Below are 22,338 nucleotides of genomic sequence, written 5' to 3'. Positions count from 1 at the left end.
TTTATGAAAACTCTGAAACTAAACATTTCTGTTGCCCTTAGCAACCAATCACAGCGCAGCTTTCATTTTCCTATATCATATAAATGAAAACTGCGCTGTGATTGGTTGCTAAGGGCAACAGCCAAGATTTCTTGTAGTCCGTTGCGCTGGAGTCACGTGACCCGCTTGCGGAATGCTTACAGGTATCAAGCTGGAAGGCAGCTCAGTGACGTCATGGGTCGCGGAGTCAGCTGACGGGCCTGTGGGAAGGCCTCTGTCGCACGACTATGACGTCAGGACGGGGTTTGTTTACTGCTACGTGTTCGGGAAGTGCTAGAGGATCTGCGGCCGCGGTGTGAGGGGCTGCCGGGGGCGGAGGAGGTGGAGGACCCGGCACCATGAGCTGGTTTAACGCCTCGCAGCTCTCAAGCTTCGCCAAGCAGGCGCTGTCCCAGGCCCAGAAGTCCATAGACCGAGTGCTGGATATAAAGGAGGATGAGACGGTGTGGGCAGACTCCATCATCACCCCCTATGAGGAGGGTACGTGACCGGTTACATGTGTATGACAGATACTGTAGACTGTGTGTCCATGGCAACCTGCCTTTAAAGGGGGACACTGCAAGGGTAAAATAGGAGGGGCCTATAATAAAGGGGTTGCTCGGGGTTAGAAAAAACATGGCTGCATTCTTCCAAACGCCACCCTTGTCCATAGGGTTGTGTCTGTTATAGCAGCTCAGCGCCCGTTCACTGCAATAGAGCTGAACTGCAACACCACACACAACCCTATGGACAAGGGTGGCGCTGCATTTGGAGGAAAGCAGCCATGTTTTTTCTAACCCTGGACAACCCCTTTAATCCCTAGTACCACTTGACAATTTAAAGGGGTATTCTAGGCATTTAGCACTGATGGCCTGTACTCGAGATAGGTCATCAGTAGTTGATCGGCGGGAGTCTCCAGCCTGCTGTCAGATGCCTTCCATGACACTTCTGGCTCGGTAGTGGACATCTGCTGCGGTGACAGCGGGCCAGAGGATCAGGATTGTCCCCGGTCATACTGATGACCTGTCCTGAGGATAGGCGGTAAATGCTTGCAATACCCCTTTAAGACTTGGTGATGCTGAATCGTCCAGAGTGAGAGCTGCTCTTTCCAGTGTCTTTGTGACCCATAGAGGGGGTCTTAGGAAGGAAAGCCCACCGATGATGGCGATCTGCCCTGAGGCTGCTCTCACACAGGTGCCTGTTTAAATGCGACGTTTTTAAAAGCACCCCAACATTGCAACGAGTGACTAGGTGCATTAAAAATAGCTGAAACGCACTAAAATAGAGCTGCTCAGCCGCGCTTCCCTGCTCGTCAAAGGAGCCTGTTGAAATCAATGTAGTCGTTTTACAGCATTCAGCTGATTGACAGTTATCTGTAGAGCTACACAGAGAAGGCTGTCAATCACTGATAGCTCCGCCCACTGGACTGGATGAGCAGAGGTTTACAGGAATAAAATACAAGTTCTACTGAATCTACCCCATAAAACTATATACAACCCGCTCGGCTCCTCCCGCTGCATGGATGCATTTTCAATGGTAGTGGTTCCCTTTATTATCAGCAGATGCCCCCTGTATATTTTGGTTGCCCCTCGGTCCCAGGCACTCACATTCACTGCGTTGTTGGCATTCTGGTGCTGCCTTTCATGTATTTGGTTGTTACTGCTGATTAATGTCATCATTACTCGGTATGCTTCGCTGACCTTCTCACCCGGGCGGCATTCTTCTACTACATTGCCTCTAGATATTTGCATTAGACGTGCCACTCGTTTTTTAGGTCACTTTTTTGTGGGTCAAGTTTTAATTGACCAAATGAGACTTTCCATAGAGTTCAGGCTGTGACTCTGGAATATGGCATTGCGGTGTGGAGCCCACGTGCCAACAACTTACATAAAGCTTATTAGGAGACGATGCCACCTCTGTAATTCTGGTACAAGAGAATTGTACAGTTATCTTCTATCCTGCGGAGAGGGGGGAACAACCTTTTAAAGTAACTGGACCACCCATCACTTCTAAACTTTCGGTGGAAGATACAGCTAGCATGATCGTTCTGAAGGACTAGTGACGACTTATCAGCAGAGCAGGGATCAGACTTCTGAGACCTCACTCCATTCTGAAGATGACGGGGCCACGGAGCTGGTGCCAAGTAAATGGGGCTAAATACCATTTCTGCAAATGGTGGCTGTGATTGCTTCTGGGAAGCTTAGAATTGGATTCAGCGCCTTCAGCCTTATAATCGGTAGGGGTCCCAAAAGTCAGACTTCCACCAATCCTAATTTGAGGACTTTTCCTAGCAATAGGCCACCAATTTATAAGATGAGAATGCACCTTTAATAATAATTAAAGGGTTTCCCGTCTGATGTGTGCAGAAGAGATGCAGTGACCCCATTCAGTAATCGCCTGCCTCCATGCAATTCAGTGGTGAGGTGGATTGGCTGAGTGGTGGCTCTTGGCTATTTCTCTGATTCCCATAGACCCCCTTGGAGAGAGCCATGCACATGTGCAGCCCTCTCCTTCTCTTTGTGGTTGTTAGGCCCCTTTACACGGAGTGTTTTCTTAGATGCAAATTCTGCACTGAAATCTGCATCTCAAATCTGCCTACCTGAAAAAGACAATTGACATGTCCATTCTTGACGAGGAATCCACGTCGGAAAATCCACACGTGGTCGAGCTACATTGAATGGGGCTAATCCGCATCAGAAATTCGCTTTAACCATGTCTGCGGATTTTCATTTCAATCCATGGTGGATTTTTTTCCTACAGCAACTTTTTAGGGTGCATCTGCAGTCGTGGAAAAGCTGTGGATTTTCCACCTCGGAATTAGTAGGGTTTTATAGCACCAGCAAGGTGTATTAGATTTCACGAAATGCCATTCACACGCTGCAGGAAAAAAAATCTGCATTGTAAATTAAACTGTGATGCGGAATCTAAATCCACAGCATGTCAGTCTAAACCGTGGATTCTCAGCGTTGATATCGCCTCTTTTATTGAGGGTCTGAGATGCGTATCAGAGTCCATGTGTTATAAGCGCATTTTTAAGTGGATCTACACAAAAACGCACAGCAGAAAATTTACTGTAGTTTAGTGTGGATTTGCACAAAAATCCGCCGTGTGTGAATATACCCTAAAAGTTGGCGACCAATCTTGGACTGTGACTTCTCAGCGGCTTTCCTGCTGATTTTATTGCACCCCTTTTTGTATATGAGCCTGAGCACCGCCAAATTGGAGATAGTTTGTAAATTGCTTTATGTCAGGGTAGCTCGCTCTTACCTGTTGCACGAACAATCAGGAATGAATTGTATTTAATGATTTTCTTTTTTTGGGCGTTGCTCATCTCTTCCCGTTGGTGTATTGTTCGCATGTTTACCTTTTCCTCTTATTTCAGCAGTAAATTAAATTTACCAGTTAACATGACTCAAAAGGAACAATAAAAGTCCTGGAGAAGCGATCAAAGAAGTGTAAAGAATTACTTTGTGAATAAAACAAGAAAATCTTTATTAAAACAAAAAAGTTGTACAAAGCTTTATATATTCATATCAGATGTTGCTCATCATAACCTTTTCCTTTGTCTTTAGGTACCGGTTCTTCCATCAAGGGGAGCTGGGAAAATTCCAACTGGGGAGGACAATCCGAGGAGACTCAAACCCAGGTTATATTGTCACCAACAGCCATTACCAAACCGGTTAGAAGAACCGTGATGGACGAGTCTGAAAATTTCTTCAGTGCCTTTCTATCGTCACCAGACCCTAAAACCGTGACGGTTACTTCTGTGGTTTCTAAGCCTCCAACCAAATCCCAAAGACCCAAAGAAGAAGTAAAGCAAAGTTCACCCCAGCCTATAGTCAAACCAGAGAATGATAACCGGTCGGAGGAGGAGCAGCAGGAACATGAAATCCAAGACTTGAAAGTAATAGACTTATCTCCAGAGGAATTGCCTGTGGATGAATTGGAAGAACCGACGGAGGAGAAATGTGACCTTGAAAAGACCATTCGGGAATCAAGTGACTCTTCCAAAGGACCTAAGCTAGAAGATGACACCATTGCTTCTCCTCCAACGGTTCCTCCAGAAAATAAGGACAATGGGCTGGACCTCAAGGACCAAAAGCTTGAGGATCGTCAGACTAATACGCCATCACCTCCCATCAGCACGTTCTCCTCCGGCACATCCACAACCAGTGACATTGAGGTGCTAGACCACGAGAGCGTCATAAGCGAGAGCTCTGTTAGCTCCAGGCAAGAAGCGACGGACTCCAAGGGCAATCTCGGCTTGATGCAGAACTCCTTCCAGCTCTTGTCACCCTCGGCAGAATATGGCCGCTTGGATGAGTTTCCTAAGCTGACAGAAAGCTGCTCTTCCTCAGACGCCTTTGAGAGGATAGACTCTTTTAGCGTACAGTCCCTGGACAGTCGCAGCATTAGCGAGATCAACTCTGACGACGAGCTGCCGGGCAGGGGGTGCACTCTGGTCGCCATTGCTGTTAGTACTTCCATCCCAAGTATGGACATTACTAGCTCCACAGAGAGCAAATCTGATGAAGAAGTCAATGAAACGTCACTGCTGGTGCACTCCAGCGAGGACATTGAGATGGAGGAGAGCGGAAGGAGCGCAACGCCTGTAAATTCGGAGCAGCCGGATCTCCTGGTCAATGCTCTGCAGATACAGGAGCCGGAATCGGCCTGCCCAGGAGTGTCCAGGGAGGAGCCGGAGGCCGACAATGAGCCAAAGGTTGATTATACGACGGAAGAGATGCAGAAGGTAAGAAAAGCAAGGAAAACATCCCGACTTCAAAGTATTTACCTCCCTGTTGTGCGTAGAGTTCCAGGTCAACTACAGAGGCACTAAATTGTCTATTTTATCTTTGCGTTGTGAATTGGTATAATTTGTTCTCTGTTATCAGCCATATCCCCATCAACCAATCCTGTCCCACATAAAGCACACAGAGCCTTAAAGGGAACATGTCTTTAGAAAACGGTTCATTGTATAAGTCAAGGTTTTATGTTTAACATTTTTAAGATTATTATTTATTTATTTTTACAACTTTGGTTCTTACAATCTATATATATAAAATTGAATGTATGTCTGTATGCGTGTGTGTCTGTCTGTGTGTGTGTCTGTTTGTCCTTTATGCGCTACTACACCATTCATCTGATCGCCATAAAACTTTGGGAAGTTGTTGAGTACACTCCTGGGAAGATTATAGGCATAGTACAACTATCCTATGATAAATGGCGCGCCTGCGAGCGTCATCCACAGCTACGCCCCCCCACGTAGATCGTTTGATTTCCATCATTGCCACCAATTCTCTCACTTCCCGATGTCGTAGAAACATGAAATTGGACACGAGCATTGATTATGTCATAAATAGGAAAGGCTAATGGGTCCCAACTCGATTATTCAATTCTAAGTGCAAAAGAATTAGCGTTCAAATTTTACGTACGGAATCTAATTCTCTCAGTTCCTGATGTCATATATATATATATATATATATATATATATATATATATATATATATATATATATATATATATATATATATATATGAATGTCTTTCTGTCTGTTCATTATGCATTACTACACCATTCATCCGATCACCATGAAACTTTGGGAAGTTGTTGAGTACACTCCTGGGAAGATTATAGGCATAGTACAACTATCCTACGATAGGTGCCGCGCGTACGAGCATCGTCGACACTTATGCCCCCCAGACAAAGATCATTTGATTTCCATCTCAAGCACGAAAGCAAAAGGCATTACGAGCAACGGGATGAGTGTTCAACCAGAAAATGATGCATCCGCCGAACGTTTCGCAAGACAATTGCTGGATATTGAGAATGCTGAGGTAAAATGAAAGCTGTGCTGTGATTGGTTGCTATTTCTTATACTGCTGAGATAGCATGAAAGCTGTGCTGTGATTCGTTGCTACTTATACTGCTGAGGTTACATGAAAGCTGCGCTGTGATTGGTTGCTATTTTTTTATATTCCTGAGGCAGAATAAAAGTTGCGCTGTGATGGGCTGTTATTTCTCTTACTGCTGAGGTAACATGAAAGCTGCGCTGTGATTGGTTGTTATCTAGATATATAAAAACAAATGTATGTCTGCAGTGGCGCGTTGCTGCGAAGACAAGCTAGTTTATAATAAAACAAAAATCCTTAAATCCTGCAGTTCTCACACTCACCACTAGACTGATACTTCCTGAGGCCAGGCTCACGTGAACGTATTTGTATTACGCGCGCATAATACGCGGTGTATGGCGTTAATGAAAGGACAGTGATTTTCTTTGTTCCACTGACACTTGCGTATTTCTCGCGTATAATATGAATGTAAAAGAGAACGCAGCATGTACAATATTACACGTCTCCAACCCAATTTTTTTTCTTCTATGGGTGCACTTCTAACGCAGTGTGTATGTATGGCTGCTTTTACACATGTTGCTAGGAGACATGAGAAGAAAGTTAAAGGGAAGAAAAAAAAAAGCCAGTGCCGGACAGTGTATGTAAAATACGCTATACATGCACAGGAATACATGAGCAAAAATGTGACAGTAGGTGGGCATATGTGATTCCCTGTGCAAGTAAAATGCTGTGTTTTTTTTTTTTTGTACTCCGCGTTCTACGATACAGTCGTGTGTGTCCAGTTTGATCTGTAGAGAAAACGTCTCAGCAGTCATCTTATCATCCCAAGCAGGATTACGCTGGGAGGTGACACCTATATAGACATAACACAGGATCCACCATTTACAATAAGGGCTGTCACCGCTCACCTCCATCCCCTCCCTGCACAATTATCTCTGCACAGGTCACAGAGCATGCCTAGAACAGTTCCATAGAAGTCGATGTGTCCCCTTTTGCCTCTTGTGGCTATGAGGCTGCTGTAAAGTATATCTCTAAATCCTGTTAACTGTGGCCAACTTACTAATAGGTTCCCTTTAGTAGTCAAGGTTATTCACCTGTGCAATTTCCCCCTACACACACACACACCAATGGTTTTCATGGACAAAAATGGCACCTGCAATCCTGGCCACCGGCATTGGGCAGCACGTGGATATCCTTGGGTTTTCTTTGACCAATGTTCACAGGTGCAATACGGTTCGCCTGTGTGATTAAGTCCTTAAAGGGGTTGTCCAGGACTTTTACTATTGATGAGCTATGCTCAGATTAGTTATAGTTGATCAGCTGGTCTCCAGGTCGCCCGTCAGTGCTCACAGTGGTGGAAGCAGATAGCACTGTCAACATTGCAGCAGCCTCGGTCGGTATTGCATTGAATTCAATGGGAACTGTGCCTACAGTACCAAACCAGGCCACTGCAATACGAACAGCGCTGTCTGCTTCCAGAGTTGTATACCTTGACAGTGCAGTGGTCCTTGTGATCAGCAGGAATCTTGAGTGGCAGACCCCCCGCCCCCCCCCCCCCCGATCAACTATTGATCCTGAGGATAGCTTGTCAATAGTAAAAGTCCCTAAAGAACCCGTTTAAAGCGACCTTCTGGTTTTGGGATAAATTTCTGTTCTATGGTTCAAAATGTTTTATTCATTTTTCATTTTAACTAGAATTTAGCATTGTGTCATCAGGGGCCAGTAACTCTGGCCGCATTACAACATCAAATCAGTTGTGTATTATTAACAATAAACTGTTATTAACTACTTTCTGTTTGGTTCTTGGTTGCAATCCGTACAGTACACCTTAAAATATTCTATAAACCATTTGATATTATCAACTAATTATAAAAATAATCAAATTGTCAAATGGGACTCTAGTAGGATCTAGAGTCTAGTAACAAATAATAAGAAAGTGTAGTTAAGAGAATAGCATAGAAAAAAGAAGGGGGGAGTAGGCAGGGAGGAGGGGGGGGGGGGGGTAGACTGACCTGGCAATCTTTCCGTTCAATTCTGTTCTGTTTGTCTCTAGTTACCTTGAAGTATGTTGGTCCTGTGGGTAGGAATTGATCCGTTTTGGACCCAATTGGAGATCTCCCCCAACTCTCGTTGCGAGGTCCAAGCGCTCCAGATCGTTAAATGCTTGCTGAGGCGCATTTCGTCCCTGGCACATAGTTTTTCTATCCACATCAACCTGGAGGGAGTCGACGGCTCCCTCCACTTCAGTGGGATGACTTGTCGGGTCGCCAGTATAAAGAACCTCAACAATGATCTCTTGGCCCTCGCCAGTGACTCCGGTATCATTGATAATAACGCCATTTCTGGTGTTAGCTGGGTAGTTTCCCTGCTAATCCAAGAGTACAGGGCTCCTATTTCTTGCCAGAGGGGGCCGATCTTCATGCATGACCACCAAATGTGGATATATGTGCCCCTTTCCTGTTGACACCTCCAACAGGTGTCCGAGTACTGGGGGAAGATTCTGGCTAGTCTCTCTGGTGTTTTATACCATCTCGTTAAGATCTTATAATTCAGCTCTTGGTATTTGCTTGAGATGTTCATTTTATGCGTTAGAATGTAGGCTTTCCTCCAATCCTCCTCGGCGGGTAAGTGGCCCAACTCCCTCGCCCATTCTCTTTCTAGGGCTACCCCACACCTTCCTGTTTCTGCCTCCATCATATAGCTATAGAGGTTGGTGATTTTACTTTTTTGCTTTGGGGTTGAGGATAAATTGTTTTTCAAACGTTGTTTGTGCTGCCCCCAACAACTGGACCTCTCCCAATGATCTGACATAGTGACATAATTGTAGGTACTGATACCATGCTCCGGCTGGGGGCCCCCGGTCCCCTAAGATCTCCCTCAGGGTTTTTATGCCCTCTCCTGTGATCATATCCCCCACTCTGGGTATGTCCCCGGGCCGGTCTTCTGCCAACATATTCACAAGGGGTGTACCCCTGAGGAATGTCGGTATGTCCGCATTGCCCACTAATGGGGTTAGGGGTCCTGGTCTCTTGATTAAATCCATCCCGGAGGCCATTCCCAGCTACACTGAGACTAACTCTTCTGTGTATGGCGATAGTCCCAACTTCTTGTGTTTTCCTTTACCAGGAATCCAAATAAGGCCTGCACCCCTATATGGGGCCGAGTCTTGTTCCATGATTACCCAACGTTTCTGTGTCTTGCTATGTGTCAGTTCTAGTATACGCCGGGTCAGAGTGGCTCTATAATAGAGCGCAATATTTGGGACCCCCATACCCCCTCTATCTCTTGATCCTGTGAGGGCCTTCCAGCTGCGCCTGGGTTTCCTACCTCCCCATATAAATCTCATCATCAGTCTCCTGATTCTGTTCATGTAGGTCCCCGGGAGGCGAATGGGTACAGTCTGCAGCACATACAAAAATCTGGGAAGGACGTTCATCTTGATTGCGCTAATTCTGCCAAACCAAGAGAGGGGCACACTGCACCACCTGTCCAGGTCTTTTTCTAATTTTGCTATCAGCGGCTGGTAATTTTTCTGAAACAGGTCTTCTGTTTTGGGGGTGATGTTTATGCCCAGATATTTAATTCCTTCTTTCTTCCATCTAAATGGGAAGGAGGCTTTCAGTGCCCCCTCTTCTGTGTCTGGAATGTTAACGTTTAGAATTTCTGATTTATTTAGATTCACTTTAAAGTTGGATACTTGTCCAAATTTACGGAATTCTTCAAGGATGCAGGGTAGGGCCACTCTTGGGTTCGAGAGGTATATCAGTAAGTCGTCCGCGTATAGCGCGACTTTTTGTTCGTTTTTTGCTATCTGTATCCCTCTGATGCTGGGGTTAGCCCTGAGAGCATTCGCCAGGGTCTCCATCACCAGGATATATAAGTATGGTGACAGGGGACAGCCCTGCCTCGTGCCGTTTTTAATCTGCACTTGCTGCGAGAGTCTGCCGTTCACCCTTATCCTCGCTGTCGGGTTGCTGTATAGTGCTTTGATCCACCCCAAGAATCTGGGGCCGAGCCCTACCCGCTTTAGGGTCGTCTCCAAGAATCCCCAGTCAACCTTGTCGAACGCTTTTTCAGCGTCAATAGACAGCAAACACAGTGGTGAGCCAGACTCTGCTGCTCTCGAGACCAGGGCCAAGGTCCTGATCGTATTATCTCCTGCCTCCCTTCCCGGCACAAAGCCCACCTGGTCGTCATGTATTAGGTTGGGTATATGAGCTTTTAGTCGGCTCGCTATTAGTTTGGCAAATAGTTTGGTATCTATATTGAGTAAAGAAATCGGTCTGTAACTCCCACAACATGATGGGTCCTTGCCCGGTTTAGGGAGGACCATAATGATCACCTGCAGGGCCTGCGCCGGGAAGGGACTTATCCTGGATACTGCATTAAATGCCTCCAGCATCAGAGGGGCCAGTTTCTCTATACAAATTTTATAAAAGCGGGGGGTGAGGCCATCAGGACCTGGACTCTTTCCGATTTTTAGTGTGGTAATTGATTCTTTTAGTTCCTGAAGAATAAAATCCTCTTCCAGGCCCCAGCTTCCTCACTCGTTATGCGGGTGGTGGAATTTTCAGACACATACGTATTCTTTACTGTTTCAGGGTTTTCTTTGGGATCCCCTACTTCCCCTTCCAGGTTGTAAAGTTCTTGATAATACGCATGAAAGCTCTCTAAGATTTCTGTGTTGTTGTGAACTATCCCTTTCCCGGGTTTGTGGACTTCGAACACGTATGTTTGTGTGTCTCTGGGGTTAAGAGCCCTTGCTAGCCCTTTGCCGCATTTGTTCCCAAGCTCATAGTGCAGTCCCCTGTATCTGTCCCTACGGCATAGTGATGCCTGGTCCAGTATGCGTAAGATATTGACTCTGGTTACGGATATTTCTGCCGCTATGTTATCTGTGGGTGAGTTTTTATTAGAGGTTTCTAGGCTATTAAGCTGTCAGTAATTCCTCTAACTTAGCATTCCTAATCTTTTTTAAGCGTGCCCCGTGGGATATAAAAATCACTCTGAGAACGCATTTTAGTGCCTCCCATTTTGTTGGCGCGGGTGTGGGGTCAGTTTTGTGCGTATCTATAAAGGAGTCTATTGATTGCTGAATGTCCTGCAGACAAGCCCCGTCCTCCAGCAGATTATCATTAAGTCGCCATGTGAGGTTTGATCTGTCGGCTCTTCCCCCCCGATTAGGGACCCCCAGACCGGAGCATGGTCAGACCACAGAAAAGGGCCCATAGAGGCTGATGGCCTTCTATCTAACAGCCCGTGGGAGATAAATAAATAATCTAGTCTATGGTAGCTGTTATGAGCGGGGGAGTGGAAACTATAGTCCCTTTCACTAGGATGTAGTGTTCGCCATAAATCCACTAATTTAAGGTTTGCTAGTTCTGAGCGGAGTCTATGTATTGCTGAAGGGGGAACCCCTGACTTACCCCCCGAGGAGTCTTTTGCCGGTTCCATGGTTAGGTTGAAATCTCCGCCAAGGATAATGGAGGAGCCACTCGCGAATACTGCCAGAGCCCCCAGCACTCGGACCCCGAATCTTTTCTGATCCTGGTTGGGAAAGTAAACGTTAGCAAGTGTTATTATATCGTTATTCACTTGAATTTTTAGGAACACATATCTCCCATTTTTATCCGTTTCTGAGGAAAGCAGTCTATGTGGAAGGTTTTTATGAATTGCTATAGATGTGCCACCCGCTTTTTTGTCTGGGTGTGGGCTATGGTACCATGTAGTATAGTAGCGGTATCTACATTTTGGTATTTTGGTATCTTGGAAATGGGTCTCTTGGAAGAGGACGATCATGATCCCCCTCCGGTGAAAGTGGTCCATGATCTGCCCCCTCTTGGCAGGCCCATTCAATCCTCTTGCATTAAAAGTGCAAAAGGTGATATCAGCCATTATCGCTATAGGTATAGATGAGTGCTATCAGTTAATGATTGCAGGTCAGTCGGGTTGTGGGGAGGGGAGGGGAGTGGATTGGGTAGAGAGGGGAGGGGTGAGGTTGAAAAAAGAAGGAAAAAAGGTTCATCAGAGAGAACCTTGCGCAGTATCGAACTACTGCGTGGAATGTCAGGGAGAACTGCTGGCATGTTTGTTGCCAGTGTTCACACTACGTGTGACTGGTCGCCCTGTGAGAGGGACGTAGAGGTACCGGCCAAGACAGGTGCCAAGCCCCCACGCCTCCCCCCCAAAACGCGACCAATTCGGAGTTGCTACAGCCCGTTATTGGGCCCTGGTCCAAAACTCTCGAGGCACCGGTCATCTTTTGTTAGCTAGAAAAGAGAAGCAACGTTATAAACTGAAACTCTATTTTCAAATATGCTGGTATGGTACTCAAAGTTGGAGTCTCGAATAACGTCCTTCTCATGGTTCCCGTAGGGGCGAATCCATCCGCTCCCTTGGACGCCGGGAAAGTGTCTCTAGTCTGGCTCGTCTCCCTCCTCCAACAACACAGGAAATTTGAGAGGAGTTAACGGTCAGGTAGTTTCCATGTTGCTTCCCGGGTGGGTCAGGTACATGGTCATGCAAATACGGCAGGCATGTATGGTGAGCCATACACTGATGCATGGTATGTTGGGGGATTTTGCAACAAAGTTTAAAGGGGTTGTCCCGCGCCGAAACGGGTTTTTTTTTTTTTTCAACCCCCCCCCCGTTCGGCGCGAGACAACCCCGATGCAGGGAGGTAAAGAAAGCTCACCGGAGCGCTTACCTTAATCCCCGCGCTCCGGTGACTTCTCTACTCACCGCTGAAGATGGCCTCTTCCTCCGTGGACCGCAGCTCTTCTGTGCGGTCCACTGCCGATTCCAGCCTCCTGATTGGCTGGAATCGGCACGTGACGGGGCGGAGCTACACGGAGCTACACGGAGCCCCATAGAAGACTGCAGAAGACCCGGACTGCGCAAGCGCGGCTAATTTGGCCATCGGAGGCCAAAAATTAGTCGGCTCCATGGAGACGAGGACGCTAGCAACGGAGCAGGTAAGTATAAAACTTTTTATAACTTCTGTATGGCTCATAATTAATGCACAATGTACATTACAAAGTGCATTATTATGGCCATACAGAAGTGTATAGACCCACTTGCTGCCTCGGGACATCTCCTTTAAGTATTTCTGTCTGTCATCCTTTGCTTCTCCCGTCTTGTCTTGGGGTGTACGCTTTGCCACTGCTCCTGTGCTGTGGGAGCCAAGACCGTCGGGACCGTAGGCCAGTCCGGCAGTGCTATCATGGGTAGCTGGAAAGTACCTAAAAAGTTGGGGAGGTCTCCGGTTGATCGAAACTCGGCGGATTTCCCATCTTTTCTAGCTGTTAGGGAAAAAGGGAACCCCCATCTATATGGTATTCCTTTGTTTTTCAGAGCTGTTAGTAAGGGTCTTAGGGCACCTCTCATCCGCAATGTGTGGCGTGCTAGATCCTGTAATAAGATGATGGGTCTGCCGTCATGCTGTAGCTCTCCCCTTTCTCTAGCTTTTCTCAATATTGCATCTTTATCTCTAAAGAAATGGACCCTGCAAATTACGTCTCTTGGTCTATTGGGATCCACCGGTTTGGGGCCGAGGGCCCTGTGGATCTGATCTATCTCAATGACGTCCTCTGTTTTGCGGTTCAATAGCTGTTGGAAAAAGGCTTGCGCCCAGAAGTCCAGGTGCTGTCCCTCTATCTCCTCTGGGAGGCCCCTTATTCGCAGATTATTACGCCGGTTTCTATTTTCTAAGTCGTCGAGATGTGTAATGATACCGGAGATTTGGTCAGCCTGTGCCTGGATAGCCTGTCTGTGTGTTTCTAGGATGGCCGCAGTGCCCTCCTGAGCTTCCTCCACTTGTAATATTCTATGTCCTAGGTGCTGTATGTCGTTATGGATATTTTCTAGGGCTTTTTTATTAGATGTCTCAAGCCTCTTGAAAAACTCATCAAGTTCAGTCTTTGTTGGTATGGCCATAATATGGCTCTTCCAAGCCTCTTCACTTATTTTTTCAGGGGAGCCATTAGATCTCATGTGCACTGGGCTATTTGCTGCACTGTATACAGGGGAGTGGAGCCAGGCTGAACTATCACCCCCATCAGCTATGGGAGACTGCAGAGTGGGTTGAGGGGAGCCATGTTTTGAGCAGGGGCTGCTCTCTGAGGTACTCACAGTTCCTCCATGTCTTGTGTCCTCCTCCTGTACTGTCTGCTCGGTGGGGTTATGGATCTGTGGGCTTCCCCCTCCGCTGTGTATGTTTCTGCTCGTTCTGCTCCTGCTTTCTGTTTTCTCCATTTGCCCTCCGGGCAGCTGCCGCTGCTCTGCGCTGCTCTGCTGTTCCTGTGTCTGCAGCCTCGTGGGGGCCGGCGCCATCTTGGATGTGGCGGCGGCTTCACTCCCGCTGCTGAGGAACCTCTCCAGCGCGCTCCTTCTGCCGACCGGCGTGCAGGACGGGGATCTCGGTTGCTTCTTCTTGCCCATGTGGCGACCGGGGACCGTTTTCTGCTGCTTTATGGTGCCTCTAAAGCTGCAGGTAGGGAGAGAGACGCGGGAGCTCGCTTAAGATGCGACCTATCCCGCCGTCCGCTAGCCACGCCCCCCTAAATTTCTGTTCTAGAGCTGGAGGGGGAATATCTGTAGTTGTTCTTCTTTGCGGTCCCTCTGATTTGCCCGTTCCGGGTCCCATTATATACTATCCAAAATGGCCACAGCAATTTGCTAACTGCCTAAATGTGCACTGCTGTCTGATTGGTCAATGCTGATCATGTGATTAGCACTAACCAATCAGAAAGTAGGTAAAGTGCCTTAGTAGACTAATAATACCAGTGCATTCTGGGGACCTAGGCTTTCTGACAATTTTTTTCGACCATCTTGAACTGCCGATAACTGAACAGGCAGTATACCCCCTGCTGGTCGCGGGACAGAATTTAAAGGGGTTGTCTGTTTGCCAAGCAGATTTCTGAAATGCTGTACACTGATGTTTAGGCCTTGTTTACACAAGCGTGGTTTTAGCGCAGTATAGGTGCGTGAAAAGATCGCGTCTCATAGAACCAATGGTTTCCTATAGAAACGTTCACATGAAGGACTTTTAGACGTGCAAAAAGCGCGCACCTAACAAAGATAGGACAGCGTGTGCAAAGCCCACATCTGAGGTCCGGGCTGCGTGATAAGATAGGACCTGACCCATCTTCGGTGCGTGCTGCGCAGGAGTTTCCATAGACTCCTATGGGAGCTGGATACCACGCACCTCCGATCGTGTGAACGCGCAATTTCACTGCTAATTAAGCTCCGGACTTAACAGCTGGGAATCACTAGTAAACGCGATTTTTTTTTTTTTTTTTTTTTTTTTTTAAAGTATTTATTTATTTATTTTTTTTAGTGCAGTATAGCCGCACTCTTTTTACACACCTATACTGCGCTAAAACCGTGTGAACGAGCCCTAAATTGTAGTGACCCACAGAATACAGACGACGTGTCATTTGTAACGCATTGTGAACGCTGTAAACACAACTCCCGCCCCAAAATCACATTTTTATTTAGTATTTTTCTTCATTTCACCTCACTCATTTACGTTTTCCAATACATTCTACAACAGATTACGTTACCAATGAAAAATGAAACTTGTCGTGCAAAATTCAAGCCTTTTTGCCTATGTCGTCAGAAAAATAAAAAAAACATGATTTTTTTTTTTGAAAATGAGGATGAAAAAATGGAAAAGGATGGCGGGAAAGGGTTAAAGTCATAGCGTGACCTCTGTTCTGGTCACTGAGGGAATAAAGTTATTTGCAGCCTGGTAGCACTGGAGTCGGACACTGTGGGGTAGATGATGAGGTCACGTGTGACGTCTTTATGTCCCGATAAGAAGCTTACATACGGCGCGAGTGACGTGAAGCGGGTGCTAATCCCAAGACAAATCTAGAATACACATCTGAGAGCTTTGAAGAAGTAGCAATATAATGAGCTGTTTGGCTAAAGTCTAACTACATGGCAGCAAACATTACACCCCTAGTGGTGCAGTGCGAGAATGCAGTCATAGGATACATCAACAATAGTCGATCAATGGGATTTGGGGTCCCCACTGATCAACTGATCCTCCGGTCAGCCATTAATGATGCAAGGCCGGACATGTGACTGGGCCCAGAGGATAAGCTGATCGGTGGAGATCCCAACCGGCGGTCCCCTGTCGATCAATCAATGACCTATCCCAACGATAGGTCATCAGCACTAAATGCTTTTAACACATTGGGGAATTTATGAAATGGTCTTAAAAGTAGAACAAACTGTCTTTTAGGTCTCATTAACCCTTTCATTCATGACCAGGTTTTTAAAAAAAAAATTTTTTAATCTTTTTATTTTTTAATTTCTTCATTTTTGGGACCCCCTAGCGATCAGCTGTAGTGTGTGGGGAAATCTGGTAGTAAGTGTTCAGTTTCCCTGCAGCACCTCCACAGGACAAATAAGGCATTACACAGCGCCCATTCACATCAAGGTGTTATCTGATTAATGAAGAACAGGACAAGTCCTCCTGAGCGAGAGACACTCTCTATATCCGCACTTCACTCTGGCCAAAAGATGAAGACCCTGAACAGAAGTCCCCACCTCTATTGCAGTGACCCTTTAGGTCCAGGACAACATTTTCTCCCAGGACCGGAGGGAGGTGATCGTTTACCTGCCATTGGTCTTCAGCGCCGCTCTTCTATGAATAGACCAGTTCTGGGCCCTATTTTTTGTTTAAGATGCCAACCACAGTCTTCTGACTACCTAATCTACACACAAAAGTACAGCTTGTCTTCTAACAACATATAATACAACTCATGAACATTAGGCTCACTATTCTTGAAGACTTTGTGGAGAAGATTGATCGAAAGCAGTGCAAAAGAAAAGTGAAGCAGATGGTCATAGCAACCAACCAGATTGCTTCTGAGAATTGAGAGCTGGCATGGTATCACTCCACTTTGCCTTTGCACCAATTTTGGGAATATTGGATAGATATGAGGAGTGAGGGAAGAAGCACTTTAAAGTAAGGACTAGTTTCTGTAACCTAAACTTTCCTTTTTCTCCCCCTCTGTGCAGATTATTACTGAGCTCAATAGCCGGTTGGAGAAGAGAGAAACACAACTGTTGTCCGTCAGCAAGGAAAAGGCGCTATTAGAAGAGACTCTCGACAACCTCCGAGAGTAAGTACTTGTGTGTGGATGCTGAGAGGATTCTTTTTGCTAAAGCTGGTCATAGACAGTCTGACGTCACCTGCGCTGACTGGGAAAGTTGGCTTTCTGAAAAAAGTTTTAGTACTGTGTTAGCCAGTAGAGCAAAATGTGATTGTTCCCAGCAAGAGAAACCAAGTAATCTTGAAGATCTGATGCCTTTTAATGGCTAACAACAATACATGATGTTATTGCGAGCTTTCAGACCTCTCAGGATCCTTCCTCAGGCATAATGAAACAAATCTGGATGGGGCATATATTTAGAGATCTTAAAACTGTCACATTCCTTACCAGTGGACTAATTAAGGATTTACTTCTTTGCTCATCTCGTCCGGTATTGTTTTAAGGGCTATTAGTCTCTATGTCTGTGCCTTTTCATGTGTGTACATTTGTATATAAATGCCCCATCCAGTTCTGTTTCATTATGCCTGAGGAAGGATCCTGAGGGGTCCGAAAGTTCGCAATAAAATCATGTATGTTTGTTAACCGTTAAAAGGTATCATCTACAAGATTGCTTGGTTTTTCTTACTGAGAACAATCACTAGTTGGTTTTCTGGGACTGTAAAAAAAAATAAAAAATTTAGGACCAGGAATGTTGTAAACTAGAGAAATAAGCCATACTCGCCAATGCAGGAAGCCCTGGTGCCCGCTGCTTCACTCCTAGAAAAAGCTGCGGCGGTCACATACTGTTGATTGGCTGAGAGATCACATGCACGACAAACGTCAGATGACTGCCACAGCTTCTACTGGGATCAGAGAGTTAGCGATGGGGGCTCCTGTGCTGGACTGAGACCACTTAACCCCTTGAGTGGCACGCCCGGAAATTTTCCGGGATGAGCTCCACTGCCGATAGTGATATAGCCCGGAAGATTTCCGGGCTATGTATCACTATGGGAGCTGCAGAGCACAATGCCACAAGCTGTGACATTGTGCTCTGCCTGCACAGTCCCACAGAGAACAAAGCAAGGGCTTTGAAAAACCAGCAGAAGATATTGCCGATCTGCCGGCAATCTCCTGCTTCTAAGTCTCCTGCTTTGTTTACAGGTTGCCATAGAGACCATCGGCTTGTCAGAAGCAAGCCGATGGTCTCTGTGGCAGGGAGAGCTGGTGCTTGGCTGTCAGAGGACAGCTAGGTACCAGCTCTTACAGCAGAGATCAAAGAAAACCTCCGATTTCTGCTGTGTTAACCCTTTACATGCTGCAGTCTATGTGACTGCAGCATGTAAAGGGCTGTCACTGCAGCATGTAAAGGGCTGTTACCATCGGACTCCCGAAATGTGATCAGGGGGTCCTGATGGGTCCCTGTGGAAGTCCCCTAAAGGGACAAAAAAAAAAAAACAAAAGTAAAAAAATAATTAAAAAAAAATAACACTTCTCTCCCTTTACTTTGTAAAAAATCAAAAATACAATCACACATGTGGTATCCATGCGTCGTAATGACCCAGAGAAGGAAGTTAATACATCATTTAACCCCTTAATGACATGGCCCCTTTTTTTCTTTTTTCCCCCATTTCTTTTTTTCCTCCCCCCTGTTTAAAAAATCACAACTTGTCCCGCAAAAAACAAGCCCTTATATGGCCATGGCAATGGAAAAATGAAAAAGTTATGGCTCTTGAGACGCAACTGCAAAATTAGTTAAAATTCAATGATTAGACCATTTTTAAAAACCTGCCCAGGTGAGTCTGACAGGGTGGTAGGAAACCCGCCACTGAAGGGATTAAGGAGGTAAGCTTGGCTTTTTACTTTATTTTACAATATTCTCTGCATTTAAAATTTTCTTTTTTCATGGAGACATGTCAAAAGTTTTAATCACTGGGGTCCCTGGTGCTAAGGCGCCCACTGATCGCTTAAATGAAGGGGCAGCAGCATTCACCCAAGCACTGTGCTCCTTTGATTGTGGTCTCTACTCTTCCGCTGTTCTTGGCAGCTGAAGTTGGGCTTATAGAACTTTATAGAAGACGTCTATAGAAATTCTGTTAACGTATCTTCATGTGCCAAGAACAACCCGAAGGGTAATAAACACAGCTGCAGGGGTACAGCAATTAGTGGGGGGTCTCATCAGCTGGACCCCCACTGATTAAAACTTTTGACCTGCCTCTATGACATATCTAAAGTGTTATTTAAGGGCTGACACCCACTGGTGTTTTATTCGCTCTTGCGCTGCAAGAGCAAGTGTAAACACTTGCCTCGCAGCGCTAGAAAGACGCTGGGATATCGCCAGTGCTTTCAATGGGGCCAGCGGCAGCAGTGCTAGCCCCATTGAAAACATAGGGAGAATATTTACAGACTTTTGTCACAGCTGTGGCCCCGCGAGGATGAAGGAATCCTCTGCCACCGCTGTCACAGTTGTCTACCATGCTATCCCATTGCTTTCAATGGGATCTGTGCTGCTGCCGGTCCCATTGAAAGCAGTGGTTTGTGGCAACCCCTGCAGCATGATTTTCGGGGAAGGGCTTGAAATATAAGCCCTTCCCTGAAAATCATCATTAGCTGGTTAATAAAAGAAAAAAAAACTTTACTTACCTCTCCGCCGCTCAGACACGTCCTCCGGCTGGCTCCGCGGCACTGCTGTCCAGCACTTTTAGCAGGCGGGGATTTAAAAATCCCTGTCTCTTGAAAGGGCTGTGCTGATTGGCTGAGCGCTCAGGCAATTACAGCTAGTGCTTAGTTATTTTATGAAAGTGCTGGACAGCAGCACCAGGGAGCCAGCCGGAGGATGCGTGTGAGCAGCGGAGAGGTGAGTAAAATTTTTTTTTTTTTTTTTTTTTTTTTTTTTTTGTGAGGGTTCACCAACTTTATATGTATGGAAAGAAAGGGCTGGAATGGTCATTTAAGCACATTTAGTGGGGCTGTATGTTATGTCGGTAGTGGCGTTGTGTTTAGGCTTTCGTTTTTAGTTTTCTTTTTCTTATCTGTACATAAGCCATGACAGGTGTTTGTATGTTTAAGCCAATTAATTTGTCTTTTTTTTGCAGTGAACTTGTGAGAGTTAAAGAGGAAAGCAGTAGCGTGTCATTGCTGAAAGATGAGTTTACCCATCGGATAGCAGAGGCTGAGAGGCGGGCACAGCTGGCGTGTAAAGAGCGAGACACCACCAAAAAGGTAAAAAATCACACTCGTGGTCATCCTATAAACGTACAGCAAACAGTAGCACTCCCTTCTTGGAATAGCTTCATAGTGCTAACTCACAAGACACATTGCTCACATTCATAGAACAAACAAATGTTGGCAGCACACGCTCCAGGATTCAGTGCAGAAGTGAAAAGACTTTATTTAACAACTCCAGATGTCAGCAAATTTAGCAACCTTTCGGGCAAAGCCCTTATTCATGACAAATAATTTGCGTAGGAAAATATCTCTGCGGTCCAAGCATAAGGAATATACGTACAACCGGAGGGCAGCGTGAACGGGGACAACGGCGGCTCACAAAATCTGCAGTTGTTAAATAAAATCTCTTCTGCATCGAACCCTGGAGTGTGCGCCACCCACTTGTTGACTGACTGTTATACGACCTTTTAAGCTGTTTAATAACATTGAAGTTATGACCTGTTTACTCGTAATGATTATCGCTCAAAATTCATTCAAATGAATTTGAGTGCTAATCGTTCAGTGTGAATTCGAAAAAAATGCTCACCCGTCTTTCGCGGTTTGTTAAGCTGACTCTTCGGTAAGCTTAAAAAACCTCGTTGGCTCGCTGGCTTCTCATCCTGTGTAAACACTCCCCGCTCAGCGCTTCCCATAGGAGGTGAAGCGCTGAACGAGAAGCTGATGAGAAGCTCGCGAGCCGGGGGCAAGTCTTTTTGTGTACACGCTCTGCACGAGCGCTGGCGACTTTAGTGGTGACGTCAGCGCTCGTGCAGTCGTTTAAAAGACAGTCGGCCCGTGTGAAAGGGCCATAAGCCGGCTCACATGATGCTCTGTGATAACTTTTTACATTTTACAGGAGATCAAAGCCGTGAAGGAAGAGCTAGCTACGAGACTCAAGTCCAGTGAAACAGCCGAGATAATGAGGGAGAAGGATGAGCAAATTCAAGGGCTCATGGACGAAGGTGAGTGTATAGATATCACTCCTTGTATCTGCAGCAATGGGCTCTAAATTTGATGCGTGGTGCACTATAATGATAAATTCTAATTGATGTGAATTCACAAGAAGCTGCACTGTAACGAAAGTGGCGCATTCCTTTCACTCATTGGTTAAGTGCTATCACCGACACCTTACTTACAAATCATATTTTGAGCCCCCTATTCAGGATGTCGCCCCAACGCTTTTAATGTATCTTATACTGGTGTGTCTGGTGACAGATCCTCTTTATGTTCAGTGCCATCTTGCTGTGTGTGCCAAACAGATTGCATTACATCTGCAGACATAAGAGGCTCTTTAGGATTGTGCCCTGGTCATTCATGACTTATCTGCAAGGAAAAGCTGACCCTTTTCCCTGCCTACTTCATGTATTTTTTTTTTACCACAGGAGAAAAACTTTCCAAACAGCAACTTCACAACTCAAATATCATCAAGAAGTTGCGCTCTAAGGAGAAGGAGCATGAGAGCATGATCAGTAAACAGACCAAGAAGATTCGGGAGCTGGAGGAAGAACTGCAGCTGTTAAAACAGGTGGGTGGTAACCACAGGTTTCTAAAAGCTGTCCCAGCCTTTGAGCTCACCCTTCAATGATTGGACGAAGTGTTCTGAATCGCTCTGCCCAATGCTAGTGAGAGCTGTGTGGGTGTACTGTTACAGCTGTACCATCTTCTCTCCACTTCCATGCTCTCATCTCTGTGATCAGTATAGAGAGGAGGCGGATGGATTAACCATACATGCTCAGTGTCATGTCACAGCCAGGGCAGTGCTGGGGCCTGGAATGGGGAGTAACCTCTAGACCCCAGGCATGTAGCATTAACCCCTTTAGTGGCAGGTTTATTATTACCATGTCAGCGCAGCGAGCTCTGGAGATTTACCTGAGGTAATTTAAAGTGGCAAATGTATACAGTGGCACAATAACTGTGTGTCCTGGCCAGCATTTCAGCACTAGGGCTGTCCATGGAAATCTTCCAGGGTTTAACTGCATGGTCAGTGCAGCAAGCCCTGGAGATTTTCCGGGCGTGCCACTAAAGGGGTGAAAGGGGTTGTACAACAATAGGATAGGTGATAAAAATTCTAATCGTTGGGTTTCATCATTGAGACCCCTGGCGATCATGAGAATGGAGATCCTGTGTCTGCCACTCCTTCTGACTGTGGCTTACTGGTGGAGTTGGCAATTGAATGGCACGGCAGTCGTGCATGCATGATGCCACTTCATTCATCTTCA

The 22,338-nt window shown here is 46.0% G+C and overlaps 1 protein-coding gene across 1 annotated transcript in view; it reads left to right on the top strand.

The window, feature by feature from the left end:
• Window positions 1-267: 267 nt before the first annotated feature.
• The window catches only part of TMF1 (TATA element modulatory factor 1), a 35,815-nt gene continuing 13,744 nt past the window's right edge, over window positions 268-22,338 (top strand). Inside the window, exons 1-6 of the mRNA XM_066596668.1 lie at window positions 268-519; window positions 3,591-4,771; window positions 16,902-17,005; window positions 20,008-20,134; window positions 20,976-21,081; window positions 21,502-21,644. Coding sequence (XP_066452765.1) covers window positions 378-519; window positions 3,591-4,771; window positions 16,902-17,005; window positions 20,008-20,134; window positions 20,976-21,081; window positions 21,502-21,644 — 1,803 coding nt within the window. The 5' untranslated portion in view covers window positions 268-377. The remainder of the gene's footprint in view (window positions 520-3,590; window positions 4,772-16,901; window positions 17,006-20,007; window positions 20,135-20,975; window positions 21,082-21,501; window positions 21,645-22,338) is intronic.

This window comes from Eleutherodactylus coqui, chromosome 3 (genome assembly GCF_035609145.1).
Source record: "Eleutherodactylus coqui strain aEleCoq1 chromosome 3, aEleCoq1.hap1, whole genome shotgun sequence".
In the NCBI taxonomy this organism is placed as follows: Eukaryota; Metazoa; Chordata; class Amphibia; order Anura; family Eleutherodactylidae; genus Eleutherodactylus; species Eleutherodactylus coqui.
The sequence above is the reverse complement of the archived record's forward strand: the minus strand, read 5'-3'. Positions and strand labels throughout refer to the sequence as shown.